Consider the following 23,511-nt stretch of genomic DNA (forward strand, 5'->3'; position numbering starts at 1 on the left):
CTGCGTGCCCCCTTTCAATGCACAGGGACCTGCGTGCCCCCTTTCAATGCACAGGGACCTGCGTGCCCCCTTTCAATGCACAGGGACCTGCCTGCCCCCTTTCAATGCACAGGGACCTGCCTGCCCCCTTTCAATGCACAGGGACCTGCCTGCCCCCTTTCAATGCACCCCTGTGTGCCCCCTTTCAATGCAGAGATGCCAGGGATCACAAAGATCAGAGATGAGGATATCCGGGATGAGAATAACAGGGATCTCACAGATCAGGGATGACAATGACAGGGATCTCACAGGTCAGAGATGAGGATGCCAGCGTGCCCCCTTTCAATTCACAGTAAACAGCGAAAAAAATGAGGTTGAAGGATTATAAGAGGTGCATGGAAGTCAGCCAGCCCCCAGTCTGATGTACTCACCCTCCAGTCTGTCACCAACCAAGTAGACCTTGTCTCATGATACAAAGAACAGGGGTTTAGATGACACACATTTGCAAACGCATGTGTAAGCTGCAGAGCCACTACACGGCACCCTGTTTTATCTGCAGTCCTAACACTTTCCTAATTTAGTGTCTCCACACTGGGAGCACATGGCTGCTAATGGATGGATGGGGGAACAGGTGGGAGGGAGACAAGACTAGAAAATTACTTGGATTCCTCAAACATTATATATATTTTTCAGCAGAGACTCTGGAGAATAAAATGGCGGTTGTTGCAATATTTTATGTCACACCGTATTTGCGCAGCGGTCTTTTAAACGCAAACAGTAAGGTTAGCCCAACTTTTTTTGTATATTGTGAAAACAAAAGGGACGCCATGTAAATGGATACCTAACATGTTACTCTTTAAAATTGCATGCACTCGTGGAATGGCGACAGACTACGATACTTAAAAATCTCCATAGGCGACGCTTCAAAAAATGTTAACGATTACCCGTTTAGAGTTACAGAGGAGGTCTTTTGCTAGAATTTTTTCTTTTGATCTAACGATCGTGGCGATACCTCACATGTGTGATTTGAACGTTGTTTACATTTGCGAGCGCGGCTTACGTATGCATTTTCTTTGGTGTGCAAGCAGGCGGGGACGGGGGCGCGTTAATAACATTTTTTTTTTTTTAGAATTTTTACATGGTCCCATTAATTTGACAATTTTTATTGGGTTTTATTTTTTACAAATACAGACCAATTAAACCATAAAAAAAATAATACATACATCAGGATAAACAACAAGAAGAGAGGAAAAAAGAAAAAAAATGTATTCATCATTATGCTCATTGTGAATCCAAACTCAGCATATCACACTTGTGGCAAATCCAAGCACACCCACAAAAAAAAAAAAAAACCCCACTAAAGAATAATCTAAATAAACGTGCACGTGTTCAATTAATCCCCCACAGTGGCGTACCTAGAGCATTTGGCACCCGGGGCGGATCCTATATCTGGCACCCCCCCCCCCCCCAACTTTAAAATGTAAAAACACCCACAGAAATTTGTAATGTTTTCAAGAATATTTATTGCACAAATTTCACAGCCCCCATCACAGTGCCCCTTGCCGTCTGCCCCCTCCCCCGTCTCTCTAATCGCAGTTCCTCCTTTTGCACTCTCTGCCTCCCCTGCACAGTCCTACCTTCAGCATAAATAGATAGTGACTGCAGACATGGTACAGGAGATGGTCAGAGACTGCAGACATGATACAGGAGATGCTCAGAGACTGCAGTCATGATACAGGAGATGGTCAGAGACTGAGGACATGATACAGGAGATGGTAAGAGACTGAGGACATGATACAGGAGATGGTCAGAGACTACAGACATGATACAAGAGATGGTCAGAGATTGCAGACATGATACAGGAGATGGTCAGAGACTGCGGACATGATACAAGAGATGCTCAGCCAGAGACTGCAGACATTATACAGTATATGGTCAGAGACTGAGGACATGATACAGGAGATGGTCAGAGACTGCAGACATGATACAGGAGATGCTCAGCCAGAGACTGCAGACATGATACAGTATATGGTCAGAGACTGAGGACATGATACAGGAGATGGTCAGAGACTGAGGACATGATACAGGAGATGGTCAGAGACTGAGGACATGATACAGGAGATGGTCAGAGACTGAGGACATGATACAGGAGATGGTCAGAGACTGAGGACATGATACAGGAGATGGTCAGAGACTGAGGACATGATACAGGAGATGGTCAGAGACTGCAGACATGATACAGGAGTTGGTCAGAGACTGAGGACATGATAGAAGATAGAAGAGCACTAGGGGGGCCAGAGAGCACAGGCAAAGCAGAGAGCACTGGAGGAGCTGAAGGGCGCGGTGGGGGGGGGGCTGGGGGCTGGAGAGAATTGAGAGGGGGTTTGGAAAGCATTGCAGGGTTGGTTGGAAGGCGCAGGGGGTGGAGAGCACGGGGGGGGGGGACAAGGAGCACTTGGGGGCGGGCAGGGAAAACCAGGGAGGTGGAGAGCACTGGGGGGACAGGGAGCACTTGGGGGGTGGGCAGGGAAGACCAGGGGGGTGGAGAGCACTGGGGGGGACAGGTAGCACTTGGGGGGCGGGCAGGGAAAACCAGGGGGGTGGAGAGCACTGGGGGGGGGGGACAGGTAGCACTTGAGGGGTGGGCAGGGAAAACCAGGCAGGTGAAGAGCACTGGGGGGGGGACAGGTAGCACTTGGGGAGCGGGCAGGGAAAACCAGGGGGGTGGAGAGCACTGGGGGGGGGGACAGGTAGCACTTGGGGGGTGGGCAGGGAAAACCAGGGGGTGGAGAGCATTGGGGGGGGGACAGGTAGCACTTGAGGGGTGGGTAGGGAAAACCAGGCAGGTGGAGAGCACTGGGGGGGGGGGGACAGGTAGCACTTGAGGGGTGGCAGGGAAAACCAGGCAGGTGGAGAGCACTGGGGGGGGGGACAGGTAGCACTTGAGGGGTGGGCAGGGAAAACCAGGCAGGTGGAGAGCACTGGGGGGGGGGGGGACAGGTAGCACTTGAGGGGTGGGCAGGGAAAACCAGGCAGGTGGACAGCACTGGGGGGGGGGGACAGGTAGCACTTGAGGGGTGGGCAGGGAAAACCAGGCAGGTGGAGAGCACTGGGGGGGGGGGACAGGTAGCACTTGAGGGGTGGGCAGGGAAAACCAGGCAGGTGGAGAGCACTGGGGGGGGGGGACAGGTGGCACTTGGGGGGCGGGCAGAGAAAACCAGGGGGGTGGACAGCACTGGGGGGGGACAGGTAGCACTTGAGGGGTGGGCAGGGAAAACCAGGCAGGTGGAGAGCACTGGGGGGGGGGACAGGTAGCACTTGAGGGGTGGGCAGGGAAAACCCGGCAGGTGGAGAGCACTGGGGGGGGGGACAGGTAGCACTTGAGGGGTGGGCAGGGAAAACCAGGCAGGTGGAGAGCACTGGGGGGGGGGGACAGGTAGCACTTGAGGGGTGGGCAGGGAAAACCAGGCAGGTGGAGAGCACTGGGGGGGGGGGGACAGGTAGCACTTGAGGGGTGGGCAGGGAAAACCAGGCAGGTGGAGAGCACTGGGGGGGGGACAGGTAGCACTTGGGGGGTGGGCAGGGAAAACCAGGGGGTGGAGAGCATTGGGGGGGGGACAGGTAGCACTTGAGGGGTGGGCAGGGAAAACCAGGCAGGTGGAGAGCACTGGGGGGGGGGGGGACAGGTAGCACTTGAGGGGTGGGCAGGGAAAACCAGGCAGGTGGAGAGCACTGGGGGGGGACAGGTAGCACTTGAGGGGCGGGCAGGGAAAACCAGGCAGGTGGACAGCACTGGGGGGGGGGACAGGTAGCACTTGAGGGGTGGGCAGGGAAAACCAGGCAGGTGGAGAGCACTGGGGGGGGGGGACAGGTAGCACTTGAGGGGTGGGCAGGGAAAACCAGGCAGGTGGAGAGCACTGGGGGGGGGGGGGACAGGTGGCACTTGGGGGGCGGGCAGAGAAAACCAGGGGGGTGGACAGCACTGGGGGGGGGGGACAGGTAGCACTTGAGGGGTGGGCAGGGAAAACCAGGCAGGTGGAGAGCACTGGGGGGGGGACAGGTAGCACTTGAGGGGTGGGCAGGGAAAACCAGGCAGGTGGAGAGCACTGGGGGGGGGGGACAGGTAGCACTTGAGGGGCGGGCAGGGAAAACCAGGCAGGTGGACAGCACTGGGGGGGGGGACAGGTAGCACTTGAGGGGTGGGCAGGGAAAACCAGGCAGGTGGAGAGCACTGGGGGGGGGGACAGGTAGCACTTGAGGGGTGGGCAGGGAAAACCAGGCAGGTGGAGAGCACTGGGGGGGGGGACAGGTGGCACTTGGGGGGCGGGCAGAGAAAACCAGGGGGGTGGACAGCACTGGGGGGGGGGGACAGGTAGCACTTGAGGGGTGGGCAGGGAAAACCAGGCAGGTGGAGAGCACTGGGGGGGGGGACAGGTAGCACTTGAGGGGTGGGCAGGGAAAACCAGGCAGGTGGAGAGCACTGGGGGGGGGGGGGACAGGTAGCACTTGAGGGGTGGGCAGGGAAAACCAGGCAGGTGGAGAGCACTGGGGGGGGGGGGACAGGTAGCACTTGAGGGGTGGGCAGGGAAAACCAGGCAGATGGAGAGCACTGGGGGGGGGGACAGGTAGCACTTGAGGGGTGGGCAGGGAAAACCAGGCAGGTGGAGAGCACTGGGGGGGGGACAGGTAGCACTTGAGGGGTGGGCAGGGAAAACCAGGCAGGTGGACAGCACTGGGGGGGGGGGACAGGTAGCACTTGAGGGGTGGGCAGGGAAAACCAGGCAGGTGGAGAGCACTGGGGGGGGGGGACAGGTAGCACTTGAGGGGTGGGCAGGGAAAACCAGGCGGTTGGAGAGCACTGGGGGGGGGGGACAGGTGGCACTTGGGGGGCGGGCAGAGAAAACCAGGGGGGTGGACAGCACTGGGGGGGGACAGGTAGCACTTGAGGGGTGGGCAGGGAAAACCAGGCAGGTGGAGAGCACTGGGGGGGGGTGACAGGTGGCACTTGGGGGGCGGGCAGAGAAAACCAGGGGGGTGGACAGCACTGAAGGGGACAGGGAGCTAGGGAAAGATGAATTCCTCATATGCAACTGCCCCCTCCTATCGAGCACACACACTCCGGAACTCACCTTCTTCCTGCCGAGGCTGAGGCTCCGCCCCTTCTTCCCGCCGAGGCCCCGCCCCCTTCTCCCGCCGCGGCTCCGCCCCTTATTCCCGCCGCCGTTCCGCCCCCCCCCGCAGCGCTGACTGAAGGAGCTGCCTTCACAGCGATACGGAACACGCCGGGCAGGACACAACACCGGCTGACACCCCCCAGTGCGTGGCACCCGGGGCGGGCCGCCCCCCCGCCCCCCCTCTTGGTACGCCACTGATCCCCCAATAGAAGGGGGTAATAAATAAATTGAGAAGACCCTTCCTTGGGATTTAGTGCAAAATGTGTCTTTCCCCCTAATGGGGATATCGTGTATTTAGAGGCATAGCCAGACCTTGTAAGACCCCCTAGGATCTTACATAAAGAGAAAAAAAAAAAAAAAACCCTTGAAAAATTGACAACATAAAAGGGTAAGGGTCGGGAGGGGAGGAAGGCACATACCCATGCAACGCAAAATCTACACCTCAATAGAATTGGAGTACACCTCTGACCCAGTGAAAGATACCCACGGCAGCCACCGAGCTCTAGTCACCTCCTCTGAATTTTTTAACACCGATATCAGTTCCTCCATCTTATGAATCTCTTTAACTTTTTCGAACCACATTTTCAGAGAGGGAGTCTGAGTTTGTCTCCATAGAATAGGTATGCATGCCTTCGCAGCATTTAAGAGTCTAAGTGTCAGAGATTTTATATATTTTTTTGATGATCCCTTTGTAAGATGCAGAAGACATAGAGCGGGATCATCCTGTATCTCTACCTCTGTCAACTGTTTAATTATTACAGCGATTTTCATCCAAAATACCCTTATCAGGGGACATGACCAGAAGATATGGACCATAGTCCCTACTTCCGATCCACAACGCCAACAACTGTCCGTGTATTTCTCATCCATTTTATGTAGCACCTCAGGGACTCTATACCACCTAGTAAGTATTTTGTAGCCCATCTCCTGGATCTTACAATCCATAGATGTTTTATGAACTGTAGCCAAAATTTTGTTGACTTGCCCAGGGGTTAAGGATATCTCAAGCTCATGTTCCCACCTCTGTATAAACGAGAGGTGTTTATCTTCTTGCTCTTCTGACAACCATGTATAAAATAAAGATATCAAATGTTTGGGCGGAGCCTTCGAGATACAAATCTCTTCGAAGGGGGTTAATTTCCTAGGGACATACCCCCCTTTCTGATATGTCCTCAGGAAGTGTCTTAATTGAAAAATACTGAAATAATCCAGATCAACATCTGGCCATTCCGCAATCTCTTCCTGTGTAGGTATTTGCCCCTTCTTCCATATATCATATATACGAACTTTACTGACATGTGCCAAACTTTGTACCTTTGCGCTTACACATCCCGGAGGGAATTCAGGGTTCCCTAAGATCGGTATCAGTGGGGATTGGCTGGGGGATATCTTAGAGAAATGTTGAATACGTCTGGTTTCTCGTATTGTCGTCCCTATAGTAGGATGTGCATACACCTCGTCCGCAGAAGAGTATATTGACCGTGGTGCAGGAGGGGTCATTTGGCCCGCCTCGTTTACCTCAACCCTAACCCATCGTTTAAGGGCCCCATTGCAATTCCAGTCCACTACCCGTGTCAAGTGAATAGCTCTATAATACCTACAAATATCCGGTAATCCTATCTCCCCCCCCCCCCCCGGTCTTTGGGGAGGTGCAGGGTCTGTAACCGGATCCGCTGGGATCTTTGAGCCCAAATGAAAGAGCGGGACATTGTCTTAATCTGCTGAAAAAAGTAGACGGAATTGCAATTGGTAGGGCCTGCATTATGTATAGAATCCTAGGTAAAACATTCATTTTTAGTGCATTACACCTACCAAACCAAGTTAAAAATAGCTGTTGCCAGCTTCTCAGGTCTCCCTTGATCTTCCTCAATAAAGGTAGAAAGTTTTTCCTATATAAATCTGAGGGGTCTGCTGTAATCTGGACCCCCAAATATTTTATTGAGCCCAACAGAATGGGAATGATGTGCGAAATTGGAGTTCCTCCTGTATTGACATAGAAATGCTCAGTGCCGATGACTTAGTAAGATTAATTTTGTAATTAGCTAAAGCTCCGTATTCTCTGAGTGCCTCCAGTATATTTGGGAGAGATACTATGGGATTAGTAACAAAATATATGAGATCATCTGCAAAAGCAGCCACTTTGTGCTGCTCACCAGCAACCCATATCCCTGATATATTGGGAGATCTACGTATTGAACATAGAAAAGGTTCAAGTGTTAAAATGAAAATGAGAGGGGACAACGGGCAACCTTGCCTGGTCCCGTTCGATATTAAAAAAAAGTCCGATCTCCACTCATTCACCCGTACAGCTGCTGATGGATTAGCATATAATGACAGAATGAATGTTAACATCTGTGGACCCAATCCAATATATGACAGGGTGGCCTTGATGAAACTCCAGGCCACCCTGTCAAATGCTTTCTCCGCGTCAGTAGAGAGCATCACCATTTTGTTACAGGAAACATGAGCTGCATGGATAATATCTATGACCCGGGTGGTATTGTCCCTTGCTTCACGCGACGGAACAAAGCCCACCTGGTCATAGTGTATTATATGTGGAATATAAGGAATGAGGCGATTTGCAAGTATTTTTGCTAAAAGTTGTCGCAATTCAGGAGAGAAATTGGGCGATAACTGCCACAGAAAAGGGGATCTTTCCCCTCTTTCAATATAAGCGTTATATACGCCCTCAGTGAATCTAAAGGCAATGCCAAGCCGTCCCGAAGAGAATTCATATGCCCCAAGAGGGGGTGTATCAGGTGAGACCTGAAGTGTTGATAATATAACATTGTGAGTCCATCTGGACCCGGAGCTTTGTGTCTTAGCCTGGGATATTGCAATGGCCAGTTCTGTTTCTGTAATCTCTCCTTCCATTGCGAGTGCTTGTTCCGCAGCTAACACCGGCATACCAGAGTTTTGAAGGTATGATTCAATCCGTTCTAACTGTTTATTTTGGTTTACTTTTCCATTCCCTTCACTCTGCTGATTATATAAGGATTGATAGAATGTACGAAATTCACCTGCAATTGCCGATGATGTGGACACCTCTCCACCTCCCGCCCCCCTAATACGGGGGATGTGCGTTTGTTGCCTAGGTCCCCTCAGGGCCCTTGCCAACATCATCCCTGGTTTGTTTGCAAATTCAAAGGATTATCTTTTAAGCCATATCAATCTCCTATTTATCTTTAAGAATAAGATACTATTTAATTCCTCTCTTGCCCGGGTAAGAGGGGCCAGATGTTCGATGGCCAGGGATCTTTTGTGGAGTCTACTTAATTCTTCAATTTGAGAAAGCAACTCATTCACCTTTTTCTCTTGGATTTTTTTTTGTTTAGAACCCCTCGAACCACAACTTTATGGGCCTCCCAAATGATAAAGAGATAAAGAGTCATCTTTATTTTCTAGAAAATCGTTTAACGCTTCCTCAATTTTCCCCCCGTCTCTGGATTTTGCAGGAGTGATTCATTCAAACGCCATGTAGTAGGTCTAGGTGGCATAGAATCCCATCCCATGCAGACACGAGTTGGGGCATGATCTGATATAGAAAAATTTCGATGCTGGAGGAGAATACCAACGGAAGATCTGACTGAGACACCAGGATGCGGTCTATTCTAGAGAAGGCGTTGTGGATCGGAGAATAATAGGTATAGTCCCTTACATTCGGGTGCATTAACCGCCAAGGGTCGACAAGATTTAAGATAGAAAGTTCACACTGCAGACGCCGCAGTCGCGAGTATGAAATACAGGAAGATTTCTTTGAAGTATCTATAAGGGGTTCTGGCACAAAATTAAACCCCCCCCCCCCAAGACCAAATGACCTTCCCTAAAACCCAAAATGACCGGTATCAACTGTTGTAGAAAAGCTAGGTGGTCTGAGTTGGGTAAATACACATTCACCAGTGTGAGATCTGTCCGTCCAATACTCCCCTTTACTAACAAATATCTTCCCATGGGGTCTGCTAAACTCTCCTTATATGACCACACTTTCTCTTTGGAAATAAGGATACTGACACCCTTGGACTTAGCAATAGGAGAAGGGGCATGATATACCCAGGGAAATTCTTTATTGTATAATTTGGGTATAGACTCCTTCCTGAAATATGTTTCCTGCAGGAATGCTATTTGTGTATGGCTACGTTTCAAATCCTGCAGTAGGCGTGCACGCTTCTGTGGGGTAGATAGCCCTCTAACATTGAGGGTTGTGACTTTACATCCGATTTCCCCTCGTTTATGGTATTCGGTGTTGCATGCGGTGTCCTCCCCCCTCCCTCCCCCCGTCCGCAACCAGGTATTCAGACATAGGGAAGAAAAAAAAAACAACCAAAAAAAAAAAAAGGGAGGAAAGAACTCTACCTTTGCGCAACCAGGCGCGTAAGAAATTTACCTTCGCGCAACCAGGCGCGTCCTATAGTGGGGTAAAAAATGTGATAGACAAGCTCCGTGAGGTTCCCACAGATCAGATAATAAAAAATAACAAAAAATGAGAAAATGAATTGCCTAGAGCTCCGAGCGCCGCGGGCCCTCCTCTGATCTGAGGGGGAGGGGGGGGGGGGGGGCGAGAGGACGGACGCAGTCCCCCCCCGTCACCCCCCCACCCCCCCCATAAAGGGAAAAACGGAAAAACAAATTAGAGAGATCTAGAGGGTTGAGGGGCGCAGAGGGCAGCGGGGAGGAGACCCAACCCCTCCACCCCCCTCCCACCCCCCCCCAGTCCTCCGATCCACCCCCACCCCACACCTTCAGCAAAGAATGTTTTAACCCTCCGTCACCCTCCATAAAAGAGGGAGAGGGAGAGATCCTTGATTCCTTGATACCGGAATTAACCCTTTATAATACCATTATCATGTCAATAGGTCTTTAAAGCAAAGACCCATAGCAAAAAATATATATATAAAAAAAAAAAAAAAAAAGAAAAAAAACGCATGCTATCATCTTATAATAGATAAATAGTTAGCTTTTGGAGCAATACAGAACCATTAGATAAACCTATAAATCTTCTTAGACACATATCTTCACTGATCCAAAGAAAGAAGGAAAAACCCTCTCTCCCCTCTTTCCTCCTCAAAACATCATGCGCGAATAGGATCCTCTTCTGTCCCTATTTTCTGAGTGTCTACGTATTGTGGCCTGTGTGCTAGAGTCAAGCCTGTTCCATGTGAGGGCAAAGAATATTTTAACCCTCCGTCACCCTCCATAAAAGAGGGAGAGATCCTTAATACCGGCATTAACCCTTTATAATACCATTTCATGACAACAGGCCTTTAAGGCAAAGACCCATAGCAAAAAATATATATATAAAAAAAGGAAAAAAAGAAAAAAAGGAAAAAAAAAAAAAAAACGCATGCTATCATCTTATAGTAGAAAAATAGTCATCATTTGGAGCAATAAAGAACCCTCAGAAAAACGTATAAATCTTCTTAGACGCATATCTTCACTGATCTAAAGAAGGAAGGAAAAACCCTCTCTCCCCTCTTTTCCTCCTCATAGCATCATGCGCTAACAGGATCCTCTTCTGTCCCTATTTTCTGAGTGTCTACGTATTGTGGCCTGTGTACTAGAGTCAAGCCTGTTCCATGTGTCCTCCAAACACCCCCAGCCAGTCCAAAATGGGTATAGGGGGGATCCCAAGGAATGTAAACAGTTTTGGAAGCTGATCATGCCACTTAAGAGTAAACGACTTCTTGTCTCTTGTTACCACCAGCTGAAAAGGATGTCCCCAGTGATATGTTGCCTTCATCCTATGAATTTCCTCCAGGAGAGTCTTTAACATGGCTCTCATTCGTAGAGTGTTATACGAGAGATCAGGTAGTAAGCGTATTTGCGAGCCCTCATAGTCCCATGAACCCTGTTTCCAGGCACACCTCATGATCTCCTCCTTGAAGGCAAAAAAATGTAACCTTATTAACACATCCCGTGGGTTTTCAGAGCCTTTTTTGTATGTGGTTCCAATCCTATCAATTTCAAAAGGTTCAGTCAGTGAACGCTTCAATAGCCCATTAATGGTTTTCATCGCACACTCCCTGAGATCAGGGCCCAATACAGACTCGGGTATCCCTTTAAGTCTAACATTGTTCCTGCGATTTCGACTTTCACTATCATCTTGCTTCAGATGCAGTGAAATAATCTGTTTCTGTAATAACAATTGTGATTTTTTTTTAAGTCATTGATTATAGAGTCTGTTAGGGATTGTACCTCCTCCACCTGGCCGACCCTGGCGTCTACCTGATCCACTTTTTGCTTGACTGAGTCTATTTCCCCTTTCAGGTTACTCACAATTGTGGACGCCATGTCTGCAATATCTTGCTTGGTTGGAATGCGGGAGACGAACTCCTTCCATTCTGTGACCGGTAGAAGCTGGTGTACTAATGGAGTCTGTGTATTCCCAAACTCCTCCGTAGCCTGCTCCCAGACAAGGGAACCCTGCGTGGGGGGAGATAATTCTCCCAACCGATCAGAATTAGCCTTAGAGGCTTTTTTCAGCTGCTGCTGTGATGCCATGGTGGCGGAGCTCGTGGCCGAAGGACGCGTCGGCGCCATTTTAGAGGAGGCTGTAGAGCCCTGAGAGGCCGCCTCAGGAAATATGCGGTGATCTCAGAGCGTTTGGAGCTGTAGCATGGCTGTGTAGACGCCTGGGTTACCGGCATGTAAGCTGCAGGTGTGGGGGCTGGGACGCTGGCTGCAGAGGATTAGGCTCCGCTCAGCTCAACAAGCTCCTGCTGTCTGCGGCCTCACGGAATCATTGCCTAGCCACACCCCCCTACATGGTCCCTTTAAAAAAAAAAAAAATCTGATCACTGTTACTGCTGTCACAAGCGATGTAAACATTCCTTGTTACAGTAATAGGCAGTGGCAGGTTCTCTTTATGGAGGCATCTGGGATCTAAAAGACCCCAAACCCCTCCTCTGCATTGTAAAGTATTCAAAAACGCCAAGATCTGCGTTTTTGAATACTATGGATTTTTTTAAAACGGTGCCATTGGCTGCCAAGTAAACTGGAAGTGACTAGAACATGGTTCCAGTAATCCATGTCCCTAGTCTGCTTGGCTTTAGCAAACTATTTGTGGGCCTTCTTGTGCATCTTCTTTAGAAGAGGCTTCCTTCTGGGATGACAGCCATACAGACCAATTTAATGCAGTGTGTGGCGTATGGTCTGAGCACTGACAGGCTGCCCCCCCACCCCTTCCACCTCTGCAGCAACGCTGGCAGAACTCATACATCTATTTCCCAAAGCCAACCTCTGGATATGACGCTAAGCACGTGCACTCAACTTCTTTGGTCCACCATGGCGAGGGCTGTTCTGAGTGGAACCTGTCCTGTTAAACCGCTGTATGGTCTTGGCCACAGTGCTGCAGCTCAGTTTCAGGTCTTGGCAATCTTCTTACAGCCCAGGCCATCTTTATGTAGATCAACAATTTGTTTTTTTCAGATCCTCAGAAAGTTATTTGCCATGAGGTGCCATGTTGAACTTCCAGTGACCAGTATGAGAGAGTGAGAGCGATAACACCAAATTTAACACACCTGCTCCCCATTCACACCTGAGACCTTGTAACACTAACGAGTCACATGACACCGGGGAGGGAAAATGGCTAATTTGGCCCAATTTGGACATTTTCACTTAGGGGTGTACTCACTTTTGTTGCCAGCGGTTTAGACATTAATGGCTGTGTGTTGATTTATTTTGAGGGGACAGCAAATTTACACTGTTATACAAGCTGTACACTCACTACTTTACATTGTAGCAAAGTGTCATTTCTTCAGTGTTGTAGCAAAGTGTCATTTCTTCAGTGTTGTCACATGAAAAGATAGAATAAAATATTTACAAAATGTGAGGGGTGTACTCACTTTTGTGAGATAGTGTAATTGTAGATATCCAAGCATGTGCAGTGTTTCTGACTCCTACCACCATGACCACTTCCCAGAAATGACATAACCTGGGGCAAGACCAAAACATATTGGTCATATCATAGCAAGGGCAAGCCGCTGGTCTGCCAGGATAAATTGCAGCCAATGATTTGGAACAAAGTCCCTCTTTTCTTCTCATTTGTCCTTCATTTTGCTCGGATCTATGTAGTTGTAAAAACAAAATGCACTTTTTATCTTTCAAAAAGTGTTTCACAATGCTAAACCTTTCATCCAATGTCTAATACTGACTTTTCAAATTTAGAGAAATTTAAAGAATAGTAGTGGTTAAAATAAAGCACTTGTGGGTTTAACCAATCATTATTTTTGTATAATCTTCCTAGGGGCGTGGCAGGACATGTAAGGGGCGTGGCAGGACATGTAAGAGGCGTGGCAGGGCATGTAAGGGGCATGACAGGGTGTGTGTCCTGTACCTACATACTTTTGCTAATAGGTGTCTCTCGTTCCTATATTAAATTGTTGGGAGGTATGCATTTATTATAAAGAGAGTCTATTTCGGGAGTGATCAAGGGAGAACGTAAGGAGTAAATAGAGGACAGAGGCTTAGGTAGGTCCTCCTCAAATAACACGCTTTCCAAAGGGTGAGTCTTAATGGTTGGGTAAGTTGGGAATTGAGCAGAAACTTTGTGCCGCAGTTGTAGAAAATAGAAGAGCATTCTATTAGGTAGGTTGTAGGTACGTTTAACCACTTTACCACCGGAGGATTTTGCTGTCTTACGTCCAGGCCACTTTTTGCGATTCGGCTCTGTGCGACTTTAACTGACAATTACGCAGTCATGCAACGCCGTACCCAAACGAAATTTACGTCCTTTTTTTCTCACAAACAGAGCTTTCTTTTGGTGGTATTTGATCACCTGTGCGATTTTTGAAAAAATAACAATATTTTTCTACTTTGACAGTTAAAAAATATCCAATATATTAAATTTTTGTCATATATTTAGGCCAAAATGTATTTAGCTACATGTCTTTGACAAAAAAATTCTCAATGAGCGTATTTTTAACTGCTTTATGACCGGAAGGTTTTATCCCATTCCTGACCAGGACATATTTTGCGATTCGGCACTGCGTTACTTTAACGGACAATTGCGCGGTCGTGCAACACTGTACCCAAATTAAATTTATGTCCTTTTTTTCCCCCAACAAACAGAGCTTTCTTTTGGTGGTATTTGATCACCTGTGCGATTTTTACTTTTTGCGCTATAAACAAAAAAAAGCGACAGTTTTGAAAAAATAACAATATTTTTCACATTTTTTTATATGAAATTCCCCCCACAAAAAAATGTAAAAATCAAAATTTAACATTTTAGGCCAATTTGTTTTCTGCTACATATTTTTGGTAAAAAAAAAATCGCAATAAGCGTATTTTGATTGGTTTGCGCAAAAGTTATTGCGTTTACTTACTAAGGGAAAGATTTCTGTCATTTTTATTGTTTTTTTTTTTTTAACGAGTAATGGCGGCGATCTGTGATTTTTTTTTTGCGGGACTGCGACATTGCGGTGGACAGATCGGACCCTTGACTGACATTTTTGACACTTTTGGGGGTACCAGTGACATTACTACAGTAATCAGTGCTATAAATATGCACTGTTATTGTAAAAAGGACACTGGCAGGGAAGAGGGAGGGGTTAATGTATGCCTGGTGCTTACTGACATGTGTGGGGGGAGGTGACTGAGTGACACAGGGACAGATCGCAGGTTCTGCTATGCTAAACCCTGCAATCTGACCCTGCCTGTCACTTAGGAGATCCGCCCGCTCTGTTTACACAAGCGGGCGGATTTCCACACTAGATCCCCGACGATCAGGGAAGAGCAGCTGTGATCACCGCCGCTCCTCCCCTGGCCCTGGCCCGTGAAGGAATACAGCGGGAGCGAGCCTCCGGCGGCGCGCGCACACCGCAGAGAGAGGGGAATGTCTGGTGGCGTACGTCGCCAGACGATAACGAACCACTTTACCGCAGTACAGTCAACGTGACTGGTCGGAAAAAGGTTAAAGTATAACTAAAGGCAAAACGTTTTTTTTTTTTTTTCTAATGTTGGAAAAGAGAGCACAGAGGGATTAGAACACCTGTCAGTTGTTATTGCTGTCTGTGCCACCATTGGGGAAATTCACCTTCTCTATTTGTCCTGTTTATAGTGTTTACCATTATCATTGAAAGTGAAAGTAAAATTAAAATCCAAATGTTTTGGTTGTCCCCAGAAAAGTAATATAGGGGAAGTCTTCCAATGGGGACTCTAGGAGACCCCAAGGAATTCTTTTAATTTGCAGGGATTTCCTCTCACTTCCTGTCTGGCTATGGCACGGGAAGTGAAGGTAAATTTACACAATGGGACAGAGATGGTGAAAAAAAAAAACTGACGGGTTAAAACTGCCCCTTACTCTATCCAATATGAAAAAAAAAGGTTTGCCCTTTAGTTCTACTTAAGGATTGGTAAGATGCAATATATAAAATGCAGAGTCTACTGTAGGCACCCTAATACAGGAGATGTTTTACTGGCCAGATCACCAGGGGAAAAAATCTAAAAAAGAAACCTAATTAAGCCACTACATCTTAAAGTGGAAGTAAACTCTCCCATATAACTTTATCATATTGTAATTCTCATAAAAAACACTCATGATTGCTGCTCATAACTGTCTCCTTACTTGTTTTGTTGTAATCTGTCCCAGTTTAATTAATGACATCACTGGCGCATGCGCTTCCCATCTCTTGATTCATGGCACACTCTGTGTGCCGTCTGTCCATTGATGTAAAGCCGTGAATGGGATTTTCTCTCTCTGCGGCACAGCCATTTAAGCTCGCGAGACTGCAGGGTTTTCTAGCTTCCTGGTACTCCCCATGTGACCGTGTGACGTCACATGGGGAGTAAACCTTGGAAGTTACTGACTTCCTAGAGCGGCAATCAGTTGCAGCAGGACTGACAGGCACCTGCTTCCTTGTTTACCCAATGATGACATGATGCAATTGTCATATTGAGTTGAGCAGCTAAGCATGAGTATGTAAATTAGCAACAGATCGGCTATGAGCGGCGGTTGCTGTAGTAACGTCTGATCTAGAACGAGGCTTGGCATGCGCGAGATTGCAGCAAAGAGAGGTTGCCAAGTTCCAGGACCGCACACATACAGATACTCATATGCTGTGATACTCCTAATACGGAATTACTACTCCTTTTCTACAACATATGACCCTCTGTCATTATACTTGTTCTAAACTTCAAAGGCTGATCACAAATTACCCATACTACAAAAGTGAGATCTTCCCTTGGAGTGGTCCTTGCTGAGCTACTTGTCCGATCATCGTGGTGCCCCGGTGGTCCTCCAGGGCAACTACTATATTTCTTTTCTCTTTTCCTCATCTTGCCTTTAACTGGCTCATTGGAACCTGGGCATTCCTCCTCACGGTATCTAATTACCGTTTTTAAATGACAGATCATCCCAATCCTTTGTATAGACGTCAAGGGCATATTAGGTGCTTTTGGAACTCTGGTTGACCCCTGAGGAAGGGCTGTTTTAACGCCCAAAACGCGTAGGGTCTTTTTTCCGGTTCAAGGCCACCATGTGCACCTGAGCGTCTTCAAAGTGGTCTGGTACATGGTCTGTCAATTGCATGCGATTTTTATATGCCCCGTTTTTCATGTAATGTTTATGTTTTCACCATCTTGTTTGTATAATTGTTTGTGTTTTGATTATAATAAAATTTAACATTTTACTATGATATACAGTGTCTAGTGGCATTCATAGTCCCACACCATTGGGGATTCTTTTTGTACAGATTGCAGCAAAGGGAAACATAAAGGGCAGAAATTATATTCTAAACGGACTCAGAAAACAGTACTGATAATGGTGCTGCCTTATCCCGGAGGAAAACATTTTTAAAAGTTGAAAAAAAGGAAGTAATAGGCGATTGTTGCTAGATTAGACTATGGGAAGTGAGTAAAATAGCTGAAAATCACCAAAGGGATTGCAGAGTTTACTTCCTCTTTAAGATTGGTAAACTGCAATATATTACATTTTTTGTTTTGGGTTTGAAGAGGAAGTAAAGCTTCCTCTGTAACTTGTACCTATAGGTAACCCTATGATCAGGCTTACCTATAGATAATGTAAATATCTCCTAAACATGCACCGTTTAGGGGATATTTACTTTGCATGCAGCACATGCACTCTGAAGGAACGGCCGCCCATGCCGTGCCGCATGCACGGGAGTAACGTCATCGTGACTCTAGCCAATTAGATGGCCGGAGGATGCAAATAAGACAGCTGAACATGTCGGCCGTTTCACCGGGCGGCGCTGAGGGGGCTTCGTTCTAGGGTAAGTATTTCATAATGAGCTAGTATGCGATGCATACTAGCTCATTATGCCTTTGTCTTTCAGGGTTTTTTTTTTTTATCCTGAGGTTTACAACCTCTTTAATACCGCTTTGAACCTGGGGTTTAATAAGGGCACAACTCAGCTATGATCACACAAATTATGTATAAAATTCAATGCATTTGTGTATGTGGAAGAAGATCGTTATATTATTACCCTGTGCTAAATAAATTAAATCTTAAATCTGAATGGTTGCAGTGGGGCACTGTTTATACATTTGTCATTATCAGTCTTTGTATAGTGCCTAATGTACATTGATATATTTTACAGCTCTGCATTTTTAAACGTTACATGTGAGTGGAATTGTTGGGCTTGGTTTTAATTCATTGTATAATATTGGAGTAGGCAGCAATCAGATGACATTTATAATCTCTTTTTATATGTTTTATCTACACTTTAAAGATCTATTACTGTATATGCTAAAATGACAGCACAGCTATGTGGCAGTTATAACTATTGGATAGATTAAAAAAAATATTTATGCAGTGGTAGCATAGTCTTTGGTGTCACAGTATCAGAAAATCACCACTTTAAAAGAAATTGGATTATTTTGTCAGTGTAGAGCATGGGTGTCCAACCTGTGGCCCTCCAGCTGTTGTGGAAACTACAAGTCCCATCATGCCTCTGCCTTTGGGAGTCATGGTTGCAACTGTCATAAATTGGGAGTCATGGTTGCAACTGTCCAGTGGCATCTTAAGAGCATTAAAGGGCCCCGGGCAATGCAGTGCACTGGGGCCATGCCTATACAATCACCCACGAGAATAAAAATTCAAATTATCGATAAGGCGATATTTATTGGTACAGCAGTGCCAGGCTAATGACAGCTTCCAAGTTCGGCGGCTGGGTCCAGAGAACACACACGGATGGGAGTCAGACTCAACTGTCCTGTGTGTGCCTGTTCCTGTGGTGGCGGACAGGCATTCCTGCAGATGTGGGCTCCCCCGCCACCGCCTAAGTGGCCTGCAAGCAGTGCAGGGCCGACAGGCCCTTGCCACCTGCTAAGTTCGGGATGCACATTGGAATCGGGACTAATACTTTGCTGGGGCTGGGTCACTGGGCAGGTGGGGCCCCCGGGCAACTGCCCAGCATGCCCATTCGGTAAGATGGCCCTGCAATTGTCAGCCTTGCAATGCCTCTTGGGCCCTGTAGTTTGGAGGGCCACAGGTTGGACACCCATGGTGTAGAGATATCATTACCAATTTCACATTTATACTGTATATTGAATACACTACCCATGCTTTAGACTGCCTTTATCCTCCCATAAATAAAATAAAATATTACATTATGACAGATTTACCTAAACTGCTAATGGTTTGAAATATGTTGACAAAGTGGACATCCTAGTATTACCATGAATTGAAGACAAAAAATACAGTATCTCACAAAAGTGAGTACACCCCTCACATTTTTGTAAATATTTTATTATATCTTTTCATGTGACAACATTGAAGAAATGCCCCTTTGCTACAATGTAAAGTAGTGAGTGTGCAGCTTGTATAACAGTGTACATTTGCTGTCCCCTCAAAATAACTCAACACACAGCCATTATTGTCTAAACTGCTGGAAACAAAAGTGAGTACATCTCTAAGTCAAAATTTCAGAATTGGGCCCAATTAGCCATTTTCCCTCCCTGGTGTCATGTGACTCGTTAGTGTTACAAGGTCTCGGGTGTGTTAAATGGTGTTATCGATTTCTCACTCTCTCATACTGGTCACTGGAAGTTCAACATGGCACCTCATTTCAAAGAAATTTCTGAGGATCTGAAAAAAAGAGTGGTTGCTCTACATAAAGATGGCCTAGGGTATAAGAAGATTGCCAAGACCCTGAAACTGAGCTGCAGCATGGTGGCTAAGACTATACAGCGGTTTAACAGGACAGGTTCCACTCAGAACAGGCCTTGTCATTGTCGACCAAAGAAGTTGAATGCACGTGCTCAGTGTCATATCCAGAGGTTGTCTTTGGGAAATAGATGTATGAGTGCTGCCAGCGTTGCTGCAGAGGTTGAAGGGGTGGGGGGTCAGCCTGTCAGTGCTCGGACCATACACCGCATACTGCATCAAATTGGTCTGCATGGCTGTCGTCCCAGAAGGAAGCCTCTTCTAAAGATGATGCACAAGAAAGCCTGCAAACAGTTTGCTGAAGACAAGCAGACTAAGGACATGGATTACTGGAACTATGTCCTGTAGTCTGTGGAGACCAAGAAAAACGTATTTGGTTCAGATGGTGTCAAGCATGTATGGCGGCAACCAAGTGAGGAGTACAAAGACAAGTGTGTTTTGTCTACAGTCAAGCATGGTGGTTGGAGTGTCATGGTCTGAGGCTGAATGAGTGCTGCTGGCACTGGGGAGCTACAGTTAACTAAGGGAGCCATGAATGCCAACATGTACTGTGACATACTGAACAGAGCATGATCCCCTCCCTTTGGAGACAGGGCCGCGAGGCAGTATTCCAACATGATAATGAGGGTAAAGGTTATGGACTGGCCAAGCATATATCCAGTCCTTAACCCTATTGAACATCTTTGGGGCATCCTCAAACAGAAGGTAATGTCGTCATGAAGGAGTGGAAGAGGACTCCAGTGGCAACCTGTGAAGCTCTGGTGAACTCCATGCCAAGGAGGGTTAAGGCAGTGATGGAAAATAATGGTGGCCACACAAAATATTGACACTTTGGGCCCAATTTGGACATTTTGACTTAGAGGTGTACTCACTTTTGTTGCAAGCAGTTTCTTCTTTAATGGCTTTGTGTTATTTTGGGGGGACAGCAAATGTACACTGATATACAAGCAGTACACTCACTACTTTACATTCTAGCAAAGTGTAATTTCTTCAGTGTTGTCACTATAACAATGTAATATAACAATATAATACAATTTTTACAAAAATGTGAGGGGTGTACTCACTTTTGTGAGATACTGTAACTACAAAAATGTAGTGGTCATTGCTAATTGTTTGATAAAAACCTAAGTGCAACCAAAAACATGAACAGAAAAGTCAGCACAAGAGACGTAACAGTCATAGGGTGTGGTGTGTGCCTTGTGTCCATCCTTTCTGTCCAGCTCCTCCATTCATAGAAGCCACACTACAGCTTCTATGAATGGAAAGCAATCTGTGAATGGAGGATGGGCAGATAATAGCTTTCCATTCAAAGAATCTGTTTAATTATTAGAAGCTGGGGTATGGCTTCAATGAATGGAGCTGCAATATGCAAAGGGCAGATATAGTCAGGCTGTCTTGATGAGAGCATGCTGCAGGAAGATTACAGGGTGGAGGAATCCGCACAAGAGACACAATCCTACTGGCTGTAAGTTATGTCTTTTGTACAGTTTTCCCTGTTTCTGATTTTAGCTGTGCTTTAAGTGCCGGTTCACACTCTTGCGGCTGCATATAATATCGGAGCGCACTGCTCCTTCATTACATACGATCGGCTGTGCGGTGCAAATTCAGCCATACAATTTGTATGGCTAAATTCGCACTGCACCCGCACAAAAGTTGCACATGACCCTTTTTTTCAGCCGCATCAGGATCGGATCGCACAGTGGTTCACACTTGTGCGAACTGTAAGTCCCGGGTCACACTTATGCGATGCAGGAAGGCTGCGAATTCGCAGCCTGTTCCCGCATCGCAAAGGCACCCTTAGCAGTTCACACTGCCATATGCGATACGCTGGGGGTGTCAATGAAATGTTAACGACACCCCCAGTTTGATCGCATATCGCAGTGCGATCTTTACAGTTCGCACAGGATCGCATCGAACAAGTGTGAACCACTGTGCGATCCGATCCTGATGCGGCTGAAAAAAAGGGTCATGTGCGAGTTTTGTGCGGGTGCAGTGCGAATTTAGCCATACAAAGTGTATGGCTGAATTTGCACCGCACAGCCGATCGCATGTAATGAAGGAGCAGTGCGCTCCGATATTACATGCGATCACGGCAGCCGCAAGAGTGTGAACTGGCACTAAAGATCGCACTGCGATATGCGATCAAACTGGGGGTGTCGTTAACATTTCATTGACACCCCCAGCGTATCGCATATGGCAGTGTGAACTGCCAAGGGTGCGTTTGCGATGCGGGAACAGGCTGTGAATTCGCAGCCTTCCCGCATCGCACAAGTGTGACCCGGCACTTAAGATGCAGGGTTGGATTATCATGGTGGCCCTATCTTTATCACTAACTGGTGAGTCACATACCTTGAATAAGTCTGCAGCCAGTGGTGGTAATAGTCTAATCAACTATTCTGCACACTTTTTGCAGTTCAATGGCAGGTGATAGTTGGACTTTTCCAGCTAGAGGGAGGTTAAGTGATAAAGGACTTCAGCTGCGTTGATTTGTATCAGTCAATAATAGCAACTTACACTACACGCCTATTTTTACAACTCAGTAATAGGTATTACTAAATTATCATTGTCACATATACACTTTACTGGAAAATCAATACTCATGAAAAATTCTTGTGCTCCTTTATAACTGTCTGTGACGCAGACATGCAAATTTCAGCCTAGCTTTTACTCTAAACAAAGAGTTTAGTCTGACGCCTCTTTACACCATCTCCACCCCTTCCTCCGTATCTCCTTCTGTCAAAAGAGTCAGGTTGCAGTGAAAACTGAAAAGAAAGGTTTGAATCTGCTGTGATTGTGCCAGTAAAAAGAAAGGTTTGAATCTGCTGTGATTGTGCCAGTAAAAAGAAAGGTTTGAATCTGCTGTGATTGTGCCAGTGAAAAGAAAGGTTTGAATCTGCTGTGATTGTGCCAGTGAAAAGAAAGGTTTGAATCTGCTGCGATTGTGCCAGTGAAAATAAAGGTTTGAATCTGCTGTGATTGTGCCAGTAAAAAGAAAGGTTTGAATCTGCTGTGATTGTGCCAGTGAAAAGGAAGGTTTGAATCTGCTGTGATTGTGCCAGTGAAAAGGAAGGTTTGAATCTGCTGTGATTGTGCCAGTGAAAAGGAAGGTCTGAATCTGCTGTGATTGTGCCAGTGAAAAGGAAGGTTTGAATCTGCTGTGATTGTGCCAGTGAAAAGGAAGGTCTGAATCTGCTGTGATTGTGCCAGTGAAAAGGAAGGTCTGAATCTGCTGTGATTGTGCTATTCATGGTGATCTTCTTTTTTTTCCCCTCCCTAAAAGGTGGATTCTCTTCTTGTATCTTCCTCCATCTGGCAAGACGCGGAGTCTCCGACATGTCCCTTTCACCAAGAGCATGTGTGCTTGGGTTTTTTCCCATCTTCCTGTTGTGCATCAACATCCATGCGCTGGATTTACCTAAAGACTGTAAGTAAACCACAAACTCCCTCCTCCTCTGTGTGCCTTATTCCTTTTTTATTATATTTCTTTATTATTTTCCAAAAGTATCGTATACATAATTGATCTACTTCAATAAAAAAGAAAACATACAAAACCAGTATACATTAACCATTCCTTTTACTGTACCCCATTTCACCCCCCCCCCCCTCGCTTCTTTTACATCTTCTCTACTTCCTAAAAAACTCTCCTAAATTCGCTCCTCCCCTCTCCTAAACTCAGTATATCCCCTAGTTTTCTTATACTCCTTCCAGCTATCCCAAATACCTAAACCCTTCCTCATCTCATCCTCCCCGTCACTCCTTAAGGCTCCGTTCACATGTAGGCGTTTTGGGGCGTTTTTCTGCTCTAGGATCAGCTCTCAAAACGCCCAACAAGACAAATCCTATTCATTTCAATGGCACCTGTTCACATCTGAGCGTTTTGACGCTGTGAGCAAAACGCCCAACGCTCAAAAAAGTACATGAGCTTCTTTTTGGGCAGATTACAGGTGTTTTCCATTGGTCTCTATTCAATCTAAAAATGCCTGCACAAAAAACACCTGTAAAAACGCCTGAAAAACGCCCATTAAAAACGCCTGAAAAAATGCCCATGAAAACGCCCGTAATAGCAACGCCAAGATGTGAAGCCTAAATATTAAATGTTCTCGTTTCCTCCACCTTCTTAATCCATTCACCTATGGTCATAGCATCTTCCCTTTGCCAATGTAGAGGTATTAAACTATTCGCTGCGTTCATTAAATATGTATATATAAACCAGTATGAGGCCCCTTTCACACAGGTGGA

At 46.6% G+C, this 23,511-nt stretch overlaps 1 protein-coding gene across 1 annotated transcript in view; it reads left to right on the forward strand.

The window, feature by feature from the left end:
* The first annotated feature begins 22,556 nt into the window (after positions 1 to 22,556).
* L1CAM (L1 cell adhesion molecule) overlaps positions 22,557 to 23,511 on the forward strand; it is a 1,053,451-nt gene continuing 1,052,496 nt past the window's right edge. Inside the window, exon 1 of the mRNA XM_082263926.1 lies at positions 22,557 to 22,696. Within this exon, the coding sequence (XP_082120052.1) occupies positions 22,606 to 22,696 (91 nt within the window). The 5' untranslated portion in view covers positions 22,557 to 22,605. The remainder of the gene's footprint in view (positions 22,697 to 23,511) is intronic.

This window comes from Pelophylax lessonae (assembly GCF_965119305.1).
Source record: "Pelophylax lessonae genome assembly, chromosome: 7".
Classification (NCBI taxonomy): Eukaryota; Metazoa; Chordata; class Amphibia; order Anura; family Ranidae; genus Pelophylax; species Pelophylax lessonae.